The following is a 15,035-nucleotide window of genomic DNA, read 5'->3' as shown; positions in this document are numbered from 1 at the left end:
GTGAAAAGAAATATTTTTCTTTGTTAAAGGATCGAAACCAGAAGGATAACAAACATTTACCTTATTTAACATGCTTTGTCAAAGGTAATATTTTCTTTATAAACCTTTAATCATGAATACTTTTATTTTAACTACTAACTTTATTAAAATTACAAATTTTGACAATTTAAAACGCATTCGATAATACATAAAAAAATAAAAAATTCGGAAAAATTGAAAAAAATTCAGCGATCACAGGTTAGCCATTGGCACAATAATTGTTGTTGAATTTTTTTTCTTGCTTCAACTCTTTACCTTTGGGACCGTGTCAATCAGTTTGGAATCCTCTTTACTTGTGATATTCACCTGAATTAGTATTGAAAACGATCCAGTTTGAACTGTAGTTTAGAATTTCTGATTGTTAATTAAAATAATAGAAAGAAAAATATTGTTCAAATTATCGTTTATTGACTACTCAAGAAGTATTTATAGGATCTCCCTGGTCCCCTGTCTCTAAAATAAACTCACCCACTTGAAGCATAACAAAATTAGAATTGAAAAAAATGTTTAAAAAATTAAGAAACAACAGCTGTCACCATAGCAACGCACTGTTTACTTTTACTCTTGAACACAGTTAAAAAGGTGTGATGACGTCCAAATAAGGTGTGCAGGAAATCAAACCCAAAACAACACCCGTTTTGCCATTGGGTAATAAATCTATGAGTATCTGAATATCAGATTCTAAATTAAAAAAGAAGTAGCATTTATAAATATAGGTAAAAACTAACCTAATAAAATATTCTCCCCTTTCTTAAATGTGCTAAATAAAATAATTTTCTACCAGCGTCCATAATAAAGTTTGCAGCTGTGTTGACTGCATGCGTTTTGTCAGAAGGGAAAGATATGGAGAAAAAAAATCTATATTTTATCGGTCAATATTTTTCTAAATAAAAGGAAAAAAATTTACTTCGCAGTTATAAAATTCGCAGTAAAAATTTACTACACCCCCCCCCTTTTCATGTGAGATATAAAAAAATTGCTGATACTGTACCGGATGGTTTTTGTGGTCCGTGTTCATATTGCTGACAGTCGCTGTACAGACATTACACATTGCCGAAGTTCATTTCGCCGACATGATTATGCTTCCGACCCAATTTTATTTGAGTTGATGAAGTTTTTTTTCTCTTTAAACCTTTTTATATTGAATGCGGCTATCATAAATATGCTCTAAAATAACTCTCGAATTTTGGTTTGACTCGAAGAACCAATTATTAATCGCTATTGTAATTTTTAAGGTTTTTTTTTTTAGGTTTCTCAGCACAAAATCTTAAGAATTTTTATCCATTACTGATATCTTTTAAACAATTTCCCCTTAATTTTAACATTTTTTGTTAATAGAAAGTTAATTAAATGAAACATTTTAATTTGAAGCAAATGACATGCAATCATGCGATTGAAAAACTTGCAGGAACTAAATAATCATGCTAATTATATATATATATANAAATAATTCTTTGATATTTCCAACAAAAAAAATATACATTTCAAGTTAATATCTTGAAAGACTTCAAGTTATGCACTTTAATTTTAGAAATTGGATAATGTAAAACAATCGAACAGCATCACATATAAAACGAAAAAATAACGCGCATGCGCACTGTTTACTCTCTTGAACACAGTTGAAAAGTGTGATATATATATATATATATATATATATAAATGAAATGAAGAGAAAACATGGAAAAAATTACAGAACAATGAAAAAAGGGGGGGAAATATTAATAAGAATAAGAAGAGAATATGGAGAAAAAAAATCTGAAAAAAAGAATAAAAATCCGGAAAATAAAAGATATTAAACTTTCATGAACGGGAAATTTTTCAAGATTGATTTAAAATATTTTCGAAACAAGATTGCCAGATTGCAAAATATGAAATTTTTCGGTAAAAGCGTAAATAGACGGGTTTTGTATTAAAGTGCGTGTGAGTTGTTAGTTAAAAAGGATATGCGCTAGGTCCTATTACGCTGGATAATTTAAAGAAGTTGACAATTAATAATTTTAGAAAATTAACATTTATTTAAGAAAACAATAAAATAGAAGACAGAAAGAAAAATGAATTGCCTGCTTTGCACGTAATTTTAGCCATGGATTTGCCCGAAATGGATTTGCACATGAAAAAAATTATACAAATTAACAAAGAAATTTTTTAGTAAATTTATTTACAATAATATGCAATTAACTAAATTAATTCATATAGAATTTAATTACCTTAGTTGGGTATTCATCGCTTTTTATCAAATTTTGAAAGAGTTTATCTATTTGTTTTTTGGATACATAAATATTACTACATATTCTCTTAATTCTATTCATTACATTAAAAGTGGCATCTTAATAGATGTTCCTAGAAACATTAGAATTCCAAGTAATTAGTTTATTTCTATTGAAATTAAAATAATTTCTTTTATTGTATAAATCAGCAAAGCAGATATTTTCTTCTTTTATAATACCCAAATCCAAAAAATTGCAATTTCAATCGAAACAGAAGTACACGGCGATATAATACCTGGTCCAATATAAATATTATGAGTCAATATTAAGGTAAGATATCGGGCTATGTGTTGAAACAGAATATTGACTTCGAATTTCCCTATTTTAAAGTTAATAAACACACTATTATATTTATGCATAAATAGTAAACAATAGGGCCACACTGTGTACCCCCTAAAAAGCCTATAATTATTTCCGCTGGTAGGGTACACTAGTATCCGGTAATATAATACGTGGTCCAATATAAATATTATAGGTCAATATTCAGGTAGGATATCGGGCTATGTGTTAAAACAGAATATTGACTTCGAATTTCAAACATAACAAAAAATAATATTACTCTGCTAAGATTGGAAGTTTGCCAATTTTTGTTTGGAAGTTTAGCTATTTGTGGGACTGTGCAGACATTTTTTGCACAATTGTATATACAATGGTTGATGAATTTACATAGAGAAAAGAATTTTAAAAAATGGCGTTTGAGAGAGAAAGTAATGCAGTTGATATTTCAGATTATGAAAAGATGTGACTAATAGTTAACTTTTTTTAATTTGACCCCAGATCATTTGGGATAGTCAATTGATGGTAAATTAAATATTTTTTTTCAATCATAAAAAAATTAAAATTTCAACTTAAAACTTGTGTATTGTTTTAGCTTCTTGTTTTTATTAATAAAATAAAAAAATATATTGATTTTATGTTTGTTTTTTTTTTAAAAAAAATGAGTTCGGGAAAGATTTTTATTTTAATACGATTTTGTTTTTATATAAAAAATAAATCATTTGCGACTAGTAGAAGTTGTACTTTTTTTTGTCGGGATGAACCAGCATTTTTAGCGAAAATGTATGAAATAAAATTTTATATTTCAATTAAGAAATTGTCTCGCAAAAATATTTAAAATTAACGCATTTTTGCATCAGTGTTTTAAATATCGTTACATTACAGTTCGCATTCTTAAGTGTTATGTTACATTTGAGACTAATTAAAAACAAACATTTATTGATAAAAAAAAACTTTAATTGACAAAATGATTCATTAGAACTGCATTCCGTAGATAAATAAATAAATAAATAAAATAAAATAAAAACATGATGAATAAAAGATGAAGTTTGTTAAACCATTGGGGCATTTTACTAGAATAAATCCTTATTAAATTTATCATCATTAAATAAATTTTCATTTTATTAAATTAAAAAAATAATCAACAATTTTGAATACAAAATTAAAGTATATCATAAGTACTAAATAATATAGGTATTAAATATGTTTAATTTAAAAACATTTTATAAAAATTTAAATTGAAAGTATGTTTTAAATATATAACAAATAAAATTGCAGGATTAAGTTAGGAATAAAGCATAAGCATTGGAAGGGGTGTAAGCCTTTTTGTAAAAAGTATGCATTTCAAAAAGTATGCATACCATTGAGTGACATAATATTCCCTACTACACCCCTTTTTGAAAGAGTCTTTAGCAATCAGTTGATCTCATTCTCCGCTACGATTTTTTTCACTGGATGATTCTCGTGAAAGGACCTGTCACACTGCATGCAGTTCACGCACCTCTGTTTCAGTAGTTCTCTGCCCAAAATATTTAAAAACAGGCATGTTCTCAATCTTTCACATACGTTCTCAAATGCCCTTAAATTTTTCGTAAGAGATCTTATCTTTCTTAAATAGGGTGACATATATATGCATAAAAAAATTGGAAATGCGCTTGTCTTTTTTCTTCTTTTTTTAACAAGATAATTTTGTTTTACAGAGATAAATAAAAAGGAACTCCATATTTGTGGGAAAGTAATTTCAACAAAAATAAACACACGTGAAGAGTCTTGCACTCATTCGTTTTACATGTGTGCAGAAAATGCTGAACATCATATACTATTTCCAAACTGCATAATAACGAAGTTAAGTTAGATAAATATGGTCATTAATTTTTAAAAAAAAAAAAAACTAAATTTTTGTACAGCACATAAATGAATAATCTTTATACATATGTAAGTGGCATAAAAGTTTGAAGACGTCCTTTTTGGCCTCAAATCATGGTTCATTCTAATCACCACAAGTAAGTAGAACATGAGTTTTTACGCGTGAGACTACACTTCACAAATCACGTTCTCATTCTCCCACGAGCGTGAAAGGCATGCAGTGGGAATGGTTCTTCAGAGGGAAGTGGTGGGTTCTGTGGAGATTTTGATGTCGCAGAGGGGTGTCTTCTCGAGCCTAGGCACAAAATACATGAGGAATCCCGCCAATATGAGCAGTCCACCGGCTATGAAGAATGGAATTTCGTAACTGCCGGTCCAGTCATAAAAAGAACCTGAAAAACCATAACCAGTTATTAAAATCATTTTCAGTCACCGAAATAATGCAATTTCTTTTTAATCACTGATTTGAATCTTGTCACTCCAGGAATATTCGTTGTTGGAGGAAGTTACACAAATCAGATGTTTAGTGACATCACTTTATTGTCCTAATTTTGTGGATGTAAATGGCAACCAGTTGCTTGCACGTATTCCCATTTCAACAGAGCCACTTCCCTATTGGTTGCTATTAGTAAATGGTTGATCAGTAGACAATTAAGTAAAGTGACATCAGTTTAGTTGTTGTCGTAGCTCATTTACGTCCCACTAGAGCTGCACAATGGGCTATTGGCGACGGTGCGACGTAAATTAACTGCAACAACAACAACAACGCAGCCAGTGATGATTGACTTCGGTGATCTGTTGGGAACCGTGTCTTAAAGATCAGTTCACTGCGGGACGACATCAGTTTAGTCATCTCTATTTTTTTAAAGTACTCTTATCATTTCTCCTCAATTTTAGAACTGAAATACGCCATCTAGCGCTAAGTATAGTAAGGTTTCAAAAGGTGGTCGTGTGCATCCAACATAATGCGATAATCGCTCTAAAAAACAACTGACGGTATTGGATTGGATAGTTAGCAGTAGATCATCGAAAGTGAGGACCGGACCACTTTGACCAGCCTGCTTAGGGTGTAAATAAACTAACTTGGCAGTATGAACGGATAATGTTTTTTGTTTACTAGTTCATAGCACTTCTCGTGGAACGTTTTAGTCACTGAGTAGGCTTCATCGCAGAACATCTTTACTCTTTATGCATTCGATTTCAGGTTTTTAGCCAATCAGATTTTAACATGTCATAGAATAAGTCTTCAAACAAAAAAAGGAGAGAAATTTTGAAAAAAAAAATATTCTATTCTACTTTAGGGCACCTCTAATTTATTAAACTGAAATTTAGGATGATTGAAAATAATTTGCTCAAAAAATTATAGGTTTATCTATTTTTTTTATAAACTGATTATATTTATAAACTGATAATATTTATAAGCTGATTTGTCATTCACTTCTAGGTCAATACATTGATTGGTCAACTGATGGATTTTTCTTCCCTCCTTTTTTTTTTTTTCTTTTTGTATTCATTTGCCGTATTGCAAGAATCATTCAAAGGAATCAAAGTGATGCGAAATCATAGTATGCTTTTAAATCCTTCAAAAATAAGCTCTAAAAAGATGGGGGGAAAAATAGGAAAATAATCTCGTATGAAATAAAAAAAATGAATTTCACAGACATTCACCTAGAAACCTATGCACGGGAAACCTATGCAGGAATCGAGTTAACAAAAATAATAAGATTCTAAAACCGGAACGGAATTCTAAGAACTTCCGGTGTATGTCACTTGCTTGCGTTGTGAGACAAATGATTAATATTTTGGGAGTTTTAATCTTGTGTTCAAATTCGAACACAAATTTACCATTCATAGTTATTTTCTTCTTCTTTTTATCAGAAATTCTCAGAAAGAATCAGAGATTTTATCAGAAATAAACAAATATCAGGACAGAAATACTTTGAGCTTCAGTTTTTTATATCTTCAGCTATAGTTCAATTCTACTTTATTTGACTTTTTCTACGGAAAAATGAGTATAATTAAAATATAAATATATATATTAATCATAACCTGATANATTGATTACTGTAATCAAAATTGTAATCATGATTACAGCTGTAATCAAAATTTTTTGAAAGTTGTAATCACGATTACAAGTAATTGATTACTTGTAATCGTGATTACAAGTAATTGATTACATAGCTGTAATTATCTGTAATCAATTACAGTTGTAATCGATTACTGTAATCAACGGCCAACTCTGATCAGTACCCCCAGAGGTATTGATTTGTTATGTAAACATGGAGTACTTTGTGACTCGACAAATTTAATGAGCATCAATGATCATTTACTACACCGGGAGTCTTCGGTCTGCGGGGATCGAACTCACAACCTCTTGGACAGAGGCCCAGCACCTTACTAACCAGGCTATCTCGGCCATTTGTTATGTTATTATAAATAATAACCTAAAAATTCCTGTTTTTTCTGTTGTTGTTGAGGGAAATGGGTTATTTTGAGAAGGGTGAATTGAATAGCTTCTTAGGCAGAAGCATTGTTCTCGTTGAATTGAATTATACTAATCTCGAAATGCTAGGAAGAATGATTTACATGCGTTTTTATGATCTATTTTTATACTTGCACTTACGCATATTACATTGCTATACAGACAAGTTAGGTAATATTTCTGCGTATATTTTCTCGTGTCATTCAAGGATCTCGAATCAGAGGGTTTATAATAATAGTAAAATAATACAGTACAATCATAGAGCCTATTTTTGAGAAATGGAAATAAGGAGCTGAAAAAATTATTATCAAATTCTTGGAAGGCCTGGGTAGCTTGGTGGGTAGGGTACCGGGTCCATGTCCAAAATGGGCGCCGGTTCGATCCCCGTCTGCCGTGGACTCCCCGTGTAGTAAATGGTGATTGATGCACGTTAAATTAAGCGAGTCACAACGTCCTCCATGTTCGCATTACAAAAATCAATACCTCTGGGGGTACTGATCCAGGAGTTTCCTTGTCTTCTGGATTGGTTCAAAATGACAAGGCTACGTAGTTGAACTTCAGTAGTCTTAAACCCAAAATTGGGTCAGATGTTCAACGACGGATATCAAAAAGAATTAGTAAAACCACGGTAGCCGTGAGTAAATTAGAAAAATTCTCAAATGAAAATTAGAAAGTAAATCATGGTAAGAAAAAACTGTTTTTCACCCTTATTCATTTACCCTATTTTCGTTGTCAATTTTATAATTTCCATATCAAATCTCTTTTTTGTTTTCCTAATTCACGCTTGTTAAGTCTTTTATTACTTTATTTTAGTAGAGTAGTGGGGAAGAATACCTGCGAGTGGAGGACCCAGAATGGATGCGGCACCTCTGAAAAGACTCAATAATCCAAAAGAGTTGGTTAGCCTGTCTAATCCTACCATATCCACCAATATGATAGATGTCAGGGAAATGTAGGCAGCTGAAACAAAAAGCTGATTAAAAACAAAGTATTTCCTGTGTACCCAACGCTGATGTTTCTTTTTTTTTAAAGTAAAATGCCTTTGTCAGGTACAGTCCATATTATTAGACGCATACAGTTTTTTTTTTTATGTGCATGAAACCGGTTTGCAATTTGTTTACGTTTCTGTGTCAATGGGTTAACATTGTCACGCAATACGTTAAAAATAAATACAAATAGGAAGTATATAAAAAAAAAATTTTCCGAATAAGAGCCCATTACACGAATGTTTAAATATAAAAGTATTGCCTATAATGCAAATCTTATCATTATCACAGTGCGTTTAATAATTGGATCGAATTATTATAATATTCTAATATAATGCTTGATATAATAAATACTAATCTATATTTATGTAATCTATTGTCTAATTTCTCCTTTTATCTAATTTCTTTCTACTAAGACTTGCCTGTTCCTTTCAAATACTGTCAGATATTTTTTTTTTACTTACTTATCTCTTTATTTTTTTTTTCTAATCCTCGATTTGAGAAATTCGAAATGAATGGTTAATATAGTTTGGGATCTTTTTAAATTTATTGTTTTCAAGATTCATTGTTTATTTTTTCTTCCGATAAATTCAAATCATTCCTTTTAAGATAAATTCAAATCATTTATTTCAGACCTAAATGACAATACTTTTTAAAAAAAGCTTTTAAAAATCATTTTATATCCTTTTTGAATGAAAGGTTTGAAACTGCTCTATTTTTGCTTTATTGAAAAAAGGTTTTTTATACAAACATCTTCGTGGTAAAAAAAAGAAAATTCCGACACAAAGGTTACATGTTTTCTCAGGGATTGAGCTTCCGTTATTAATAAAATTTTCATTTTATTTTAATTTTATTTCAAGTGTTTTTTTCTTTCATCGTGTAATCTTTTGCAAATACTGTGTGTTTTTTTTAGAAATGATTTTCAATTAACTTATTGTTAAAATATTTTGTCAAATGTTCCTGTTTTGAATTTCCCCCTGTTCTTAGATTTTTCCTGACGGCTGCATCGCTGTAACTCTTCTATCTGTTCTCATTGACTTTCTTCAAATTGTAGCACTTTTCATCATTACACTATGTTTTCTACCTTTATTCAATGTTTTTACTGTTCTATTGCTCTCTGTTTGATCCCTAGCCTGTTATCTCTGAACACTCCTAAGTTTTGTTTAATGAGTAACTACTCTTTTCTTCTTTTTATATCCGTCGTTGAACAGCCGATCCAATTTTTGGGTTTACGACTTCTAATGTTCAACCCCGTTGCCTTGTCATTTTGAACCCAATCCAGAGAGACAAGGGAACGTCTGGATCGAGTATTGATGCCTTCGTGAAGGACTTTTTGAATGAACTAACGCGCATTTGCGTTACATGGAAAGGAAGACCACGAGAACCTCCCACGGTTAGCCTGACGGCAAAGAGACTCTAACCCATGATCCGTCCACCACTGAGGATATTTCATGTCAACACTGTGGTCGGTGCGGAATTCGTATCGACCAGCCATCGCCGGGATCGAACCCCGGTTGACCTCAATGGAAGGCGAGCTCTCTATCCCCTGAGCCATCACGGCTCTGAGTAACTACTCCTGTTAATATTGTTATTATTGTTATTGTTAATTTGCGTCGCACTAGAGCTGCACAATGGGCTATTGGCGACGGTCTGGGAAACATCCCGGAGGATGATCCGAAGACATGCCATCACAATTTTGATCCTCTGCGGAGGGGATGGCACCCCCGCTTCGGTAGCCCGACGACCTGCGCGCGAAGTCGAGCACTTTACGGTAGCACAGTTTAACGAGGACCCATACCGCACACCCTCGGTCCCTACGCAGACTGATCCAAGTGGTCACCCACCCGCACACTGACCGTAGCCAGTGATGCTTGACTTCGGTGATCTGCTGGGAACCGTGTCTTAACGATCAGTCCACTGCGGGACGTTAATATTTAGGATTCACTCAATTCTTTGCGGCATTCTAGTTGAGGGGATTTTATCTTTAGATCTTGGTGAGTTGCCGCTCTGCGCGCGCGGCGCCTAGACCACATCCACCAGGATTTTTCCTTGGGGTTGTTTTTGCCTCTCTTGCCCATTATTCCGACGTGTTGCCATGAACCGTTACCAAGCCTACCTTTGTAAATCCTCTCTTTTTTTCCCTCGCTGGGTAGTCACGTGCGCGCACTTTGAGTCTACAGTATATATGCCCCCTGACGGGATTAAGCTTTGATTATTAAAGATGTCTGAAAAAAAAGACTTACATACAAAGAAGCTGAAGAAGATGCAGGCTGTCATGATGGAAGCGTAGGAGAAGCAGAAAGGTGCCGTGAGGATGGAGAGACCNACATTGGCCACACAGGCCAGCAAGAAATTGGGCTGACGGAGGAGTGAGAAGTCGAGGGCCTCCTTCAAAGTGTCTTCCATGCTTCGGGGAAGGCGGGGACACAGTTTCTTCTCTCTGGAGTCAGGAATCTCCATCTGAAATGAATCAAACTGCATGCATCCAGTAAAAAAGAAAAGGAGAATTTTATGGGGGGGATTTCTCAGCGAGATAATATATTTCACTCATCAGGTTCACCCTTCATGAATCGACTGGTCCTTCGCGTGTGCAAAGTGAGAAGCGATAGAAAAACTGAAAATCGGGGGATGATCGACTCCTTATTGGGTCGTATTGTGGAAATGATATTGTGGCGCAACTACCACCATAAATATTGAATACCAATTCACTAAGACATGTTAACTTGATTCTATCTTGAGGTACCTTTTGATAGATGAAGGTTGACACAATATATATATATACTTTTTATAATTTTTCCACGCTTTAATCGCGTGAACATCTTCGTCGGTGATTGTCTTGTCGCTCACAATCTTAAAATAAGAAGAGTGTGTTTAAATTGTCTTTGACAATTTTAAAAAATGTTGAAATAAGTGGAAAATTTAATGACTATTAAAATTATTAATTAACAAAGGAAAGCAAGCTAAATATTAATTTTCAAACGGAAATAAAAGCTAATCATTAAAGTAAGCCACGCAATAAACAGTTATAAAAACAAATTGACAAAGGATGACTAACAAAGGATAACTAACTAAGATAACAACTAATAATTAGCAGGAGTTAACAAGAAATCACAAAAAATTAAAAATTAATGTCAAAAAAACTAACAGATAATAACTATAGAAGACAAGCTAACAATTAATAACTAGAAAAAGAAAAATAACTGTTACTAACTAATAAAAAATTAGTCGGAAAACATAATTAATCTCTTAATAAACGTGCTTTTGTAGTACATATTATTTTATTTCACATTCAAAATTATTATCACAAACAATTTAACCCCGTGTAAAATAGGTAATTAAACAACTTTTAATCTAATTTTTTTCATTGTGTGCCGTCAAATTTCGAAATCGTTAAAAGTGTGCCGCCACGAAAACAAGGTTGAGAATCACTGCTCTATACCATTGCAGTTTGATCTCCTACCAGCTTACTGACGGCTAATAGTGATTGACTGAGATCAGTAAGTCAATGTGGATCGGATCTGAAGTAAAGGACACTTATACTAACAGAGTGTTATACAGCGAGAGAAAGAAAAAAAAAACTCGTATTATCGTAGTATTAGCCTGGATTGCGCTATAGGTGTGGTGTTTGCATTTTAATATAATGAAGAAAAAAAAAACATATTTTCTGCCATTATTTGAAACTTCATGGTTTACTTAAACTATTTTTTCTTTAAATTTTAAAATAAAAATAGAAGTGAGAATTAAAAAAGTTTCTCTCTAATAGCTTTTTTATAAGCTATTTTGCGAAGTAAAATAAACACATAATTTAAACCTATATTTGCGTCTCGCTCTAAGGAAATATATGAAACGGACCAATAACTTAAATTTAATTTTTTTTTAAAAATCTCCTACCTGGCGAGATTTTTCCACTGTGTGGAAAATCAACAAAATAAATGAATAAGTCTCGCAAATTTTTATGATCCCAGTTATTGAGTTCACTTTTTATGTCCTATTCAGAAGCGTTTTTCATTTTCTGTGGCTATTTCTTCATAATGACCGCCATTCTCGTAATTATCACAGATGGTGCTGGTTAAAGCAAAAACTGAACTAACAGTCATGAATAACTGTTAGAAACATGACAACAGTTAGGCAAACAGGGCCTTACTCTCACACGAGCTAACGGAGCACAGTGTCGTAAGACGCAATCAATGTCAGTCATTAACAGTTTTTTTTTTAAATATTCTTTCTCTACTAATCAATCAATATTTAATGTGCTTACTTGTCAAACATTTTTAGTTTGATTTACGAGTGAAAAAAAAATCCTTCAGTTTCTATGCTTATAAAATGCATAATATAATAAGAATAGCATGTTCGAAGAATTCGTATTCTATTTAAGATTCGTAATTTAGAATTTTTCTATTGCAGAAGGAGGTAATATTTCAAAAAATTATTTCAGGTTTTGTTACCATGTGAAAAAATTTTTTAAATGTTTTTTTTTTTAAACTGAGACTTCTTTGAAAATGAGAAGAGGTACTCTATTATATCTTGAGAATAAATTCACCATTGTTGAGTGAAAGGGGAAGAGGGCATAATGTAAGCCCAAGGTTTGGTGCAGCCTCTGTGTATAAAAGGAGGCCTCTCCTCCAACCACTACTTAGAGTTGGAAAAAAGTTGGGAGGGAGAAAAAAAAATCTTTTCTTATTTATTATTGGCTTATTTTACACTATTGATAATCAATACTGTACTATTAATTATGATATTTCTTTCAGAATGCGTTTATACGATTCATGTTCATTAAATGTACATTCGCACTGCTGACACTCGCAAAAACTGTTCATTGTATTGATATAATTTTATCCTTTATATCTCAACAATGTAATCGAATTGATTGCTGCTTTGTATTTTGCACGTATATGTTAAAGGCAAAGTTTGAAATCCGGCAATCTATAGAATGCCTAAAACTAGCCGACAGTGTATGAAACGATTTACATTTCACGCATTTCCTAGGCATTCTATAGAATACCAAATGAGAAACCGGGCAAAGTATAAAATACGTCTCCGATTCGTTTCGAATATCACGTGGTGAGGCATTTGCTAGGCAAATAGCATTTGTCATTCTATAGAATGCCTAGGTATTATATACAATGCCTAGAGAAAGTATGAAATACTTCTCATACTTCATACCTTGCCTAAAAACACCCGGCAATATATACAATGCCTAGGCATTCTATAGAATGCTGGCGTTTCATACTTTGACGGTGTAATACTTCTCATATTTCATACCTTGCCTAAAAGCAACCGGCATTATATAGTATGCCTAGGCATTGTATAGAATGCCGGCGTTTCATACTTTGACGGTGTAATACTTCTCATATTTCATACCTTGCCTAAAAACAACCGGCATTATATAGTATGCCTAGGCATTGTATAGAATGCCGGCGTTTCATACTTTGACGGTGTAATACTTCTCATATTTCATACCTTGCCTAAAAACAACCGGCATTATATAGTATGCCTAGGCATTGTATAGAATGCCGGCGTTTCATACTTTGACGGTGTAATACTTCTCATATTTCATACCTTGCCTAAAAACAACCGGCATTATATAGTATGCCTAGGCATTGTATAGAATGCCGGCGTTTCATACTTTGACGGTGTAATACTTCTCATATTTCATACCTTGCCTAAAAACAACCGGCATTATATAGTATGCCTAGGCATTGTATAGAATGCCGGCGTTTCATACTTTGACGGTGTAATACTTCTCATATTTCATACCTTGCCTAAAAACAACCGGCATTATATAGTATGCCTAGGCATTGTATAGAATGCCGGCGTTTCATACTTCGACGGTGTAATACTTCTCATATTTCATACCTTGCCTAAAAACAACCGGCATTATATAGTATGCCTAGGCATTGTATAGAATGCAGGCGTTTCATACTTTGACGGTGTAATACTTCTCATATTTCATACCTTGCCTAAAAACAACCGGCATTATATACAATACCTAGGCATTGTATAGAATGCCGGCGTTTCGTACTTTGACGGTAACATATATACTACCGAATATAGTATAAATATCAGTTTATTTTCTAAAATTAAATAGAATTTCCCTCTCTGCCCCTTTCGGTAGGGAGGGAGAGGTCATATGGTATCCTCACCTGTTGATCGGGGATGAGTGTGACATTTGATATGTATGTCCTGATGTCGTGCTTAGATTCTCTATATTCGGGTAGATGGACGATACTTCCACTGTAGAATATGTCCTTCCTGTAGAGGGGACGGGCGAGGTCTTTTCGAATGGAGACTCGACGCTGCTCTCTTCTGGCCTCTGCCCAAGACTCATTCCTTGAATTGTTGTTCACATTCTCTGCTGGCAAAGCTGCAGGCATCGTGAATCGACGCTGGAGTTCCTAACAAAAATAATAATCACACTGTACTTTTCATAGTCAATCCACGTTTTACCCTGTTGTTCTGTGTTTGTTAACTGAGAACACACAATTTCATGTGCATTTAGAATATATATATATCTATAATATCCAGAAAGCATGTAACCTTACGGCAACCTTGCCTCGGAATTTTAGTGTCACGAAAATGTTTGAACTATAAATCCATTCTTCTCAAATAAAGGGGGGGGGAATAGTGCAGTTTCAAAGCTTTCATACTGAAAGGATTAAAAATTATTTTTCTGAAGCTTTTTTAAAAAGTATTGGCACTTCGGTCCATAACTAAGCTTTAGCTGACGTCACACAAGCGATAGGATCAAATTGCATTTGCCCATTAAAATTTCATGACAAGGTGGACTTTAGCTGAGCATACAAGACGTGTATATATATATAATAAATAAATAAATACATTGATACAATATCAGTAAGCACTCTGTTTTGCGGATGTAATCGTTAAGGCTGATGAAAAGATTATATCTTTTTTTCCCGGTTTTTTAAATAAAATTTTTTTTTTAATAGAAACTGTTGTTTGTTATTTTTTTACTTATTATTCCCCCCCCCTTTTTTTCATATGTCTATAATTTTTCTTTGTTTTATTCTTCATTTTGAACCTATATACATATATATATATATATATATATAATAATAGTTTTTCCATTACCATTATTTACTCAATTATGAAAAACAATAT

General features: G+C 32.9%; 2 protein-coding genes across 2 annotated transcripts in view; one reads left to right on the top strand and one right to left on the bottom strand.

Moving 5' to 3' along the window:
• Window positions 1-15,035, top strand: part of LOC122272596 (monocarboxylate transporter 12) — a gene marked incomplete at its 3' end in the record, with an annotated part of 552,146 nt that overhangs the window by 518,368 nt on the left and 18,743 nt on the right.
• The window catches only part of LOC107450698 (monocarboxylate transporter 9), a gene marked incomplete at its 5' end in the record, with an annotated part of 17,582 nt that continues 6,064 nt past the window's right edge, over window positions 3,518-15,035 (bottom strand). Inside the window, 4 exon segments of the mRNA XM_071182947.1 lie at window positions 3,518-4,840; window positions 7,765-7,890; window positions 10,160-10,376; window positions 14,060-14,311. Coding sequence (XP_071039048.1) covers window positions 4,683-4,840; window positions 7,765-7,890; window positions 10,160-10,376; window positions 14,060-14,311 — 753 coding nt within the window.

This window comes from Parasteatoda tepidariorum, chromosome 7 (genome assembly GCF_043381705.1).
Source record: "Parasteatoda tepidariorum isolate YZ-2023 chromosome 7, CAS_Ptep_4.0, whole genome shotgun sequence".
Classification (NCBI taxonomy): domain Eukaryota; kingdom Metazoa; phylum Arthropoda; class Arachnida; order Araneae; family Theridiidae; genus Parasteatoda; species Parasteatoda tepidariorum.
The sequence above is the reverse complement of the archived record's forward strand: the minus strand, read 5'-3'. Positions and strand labels throughout refer to the sequence as shown.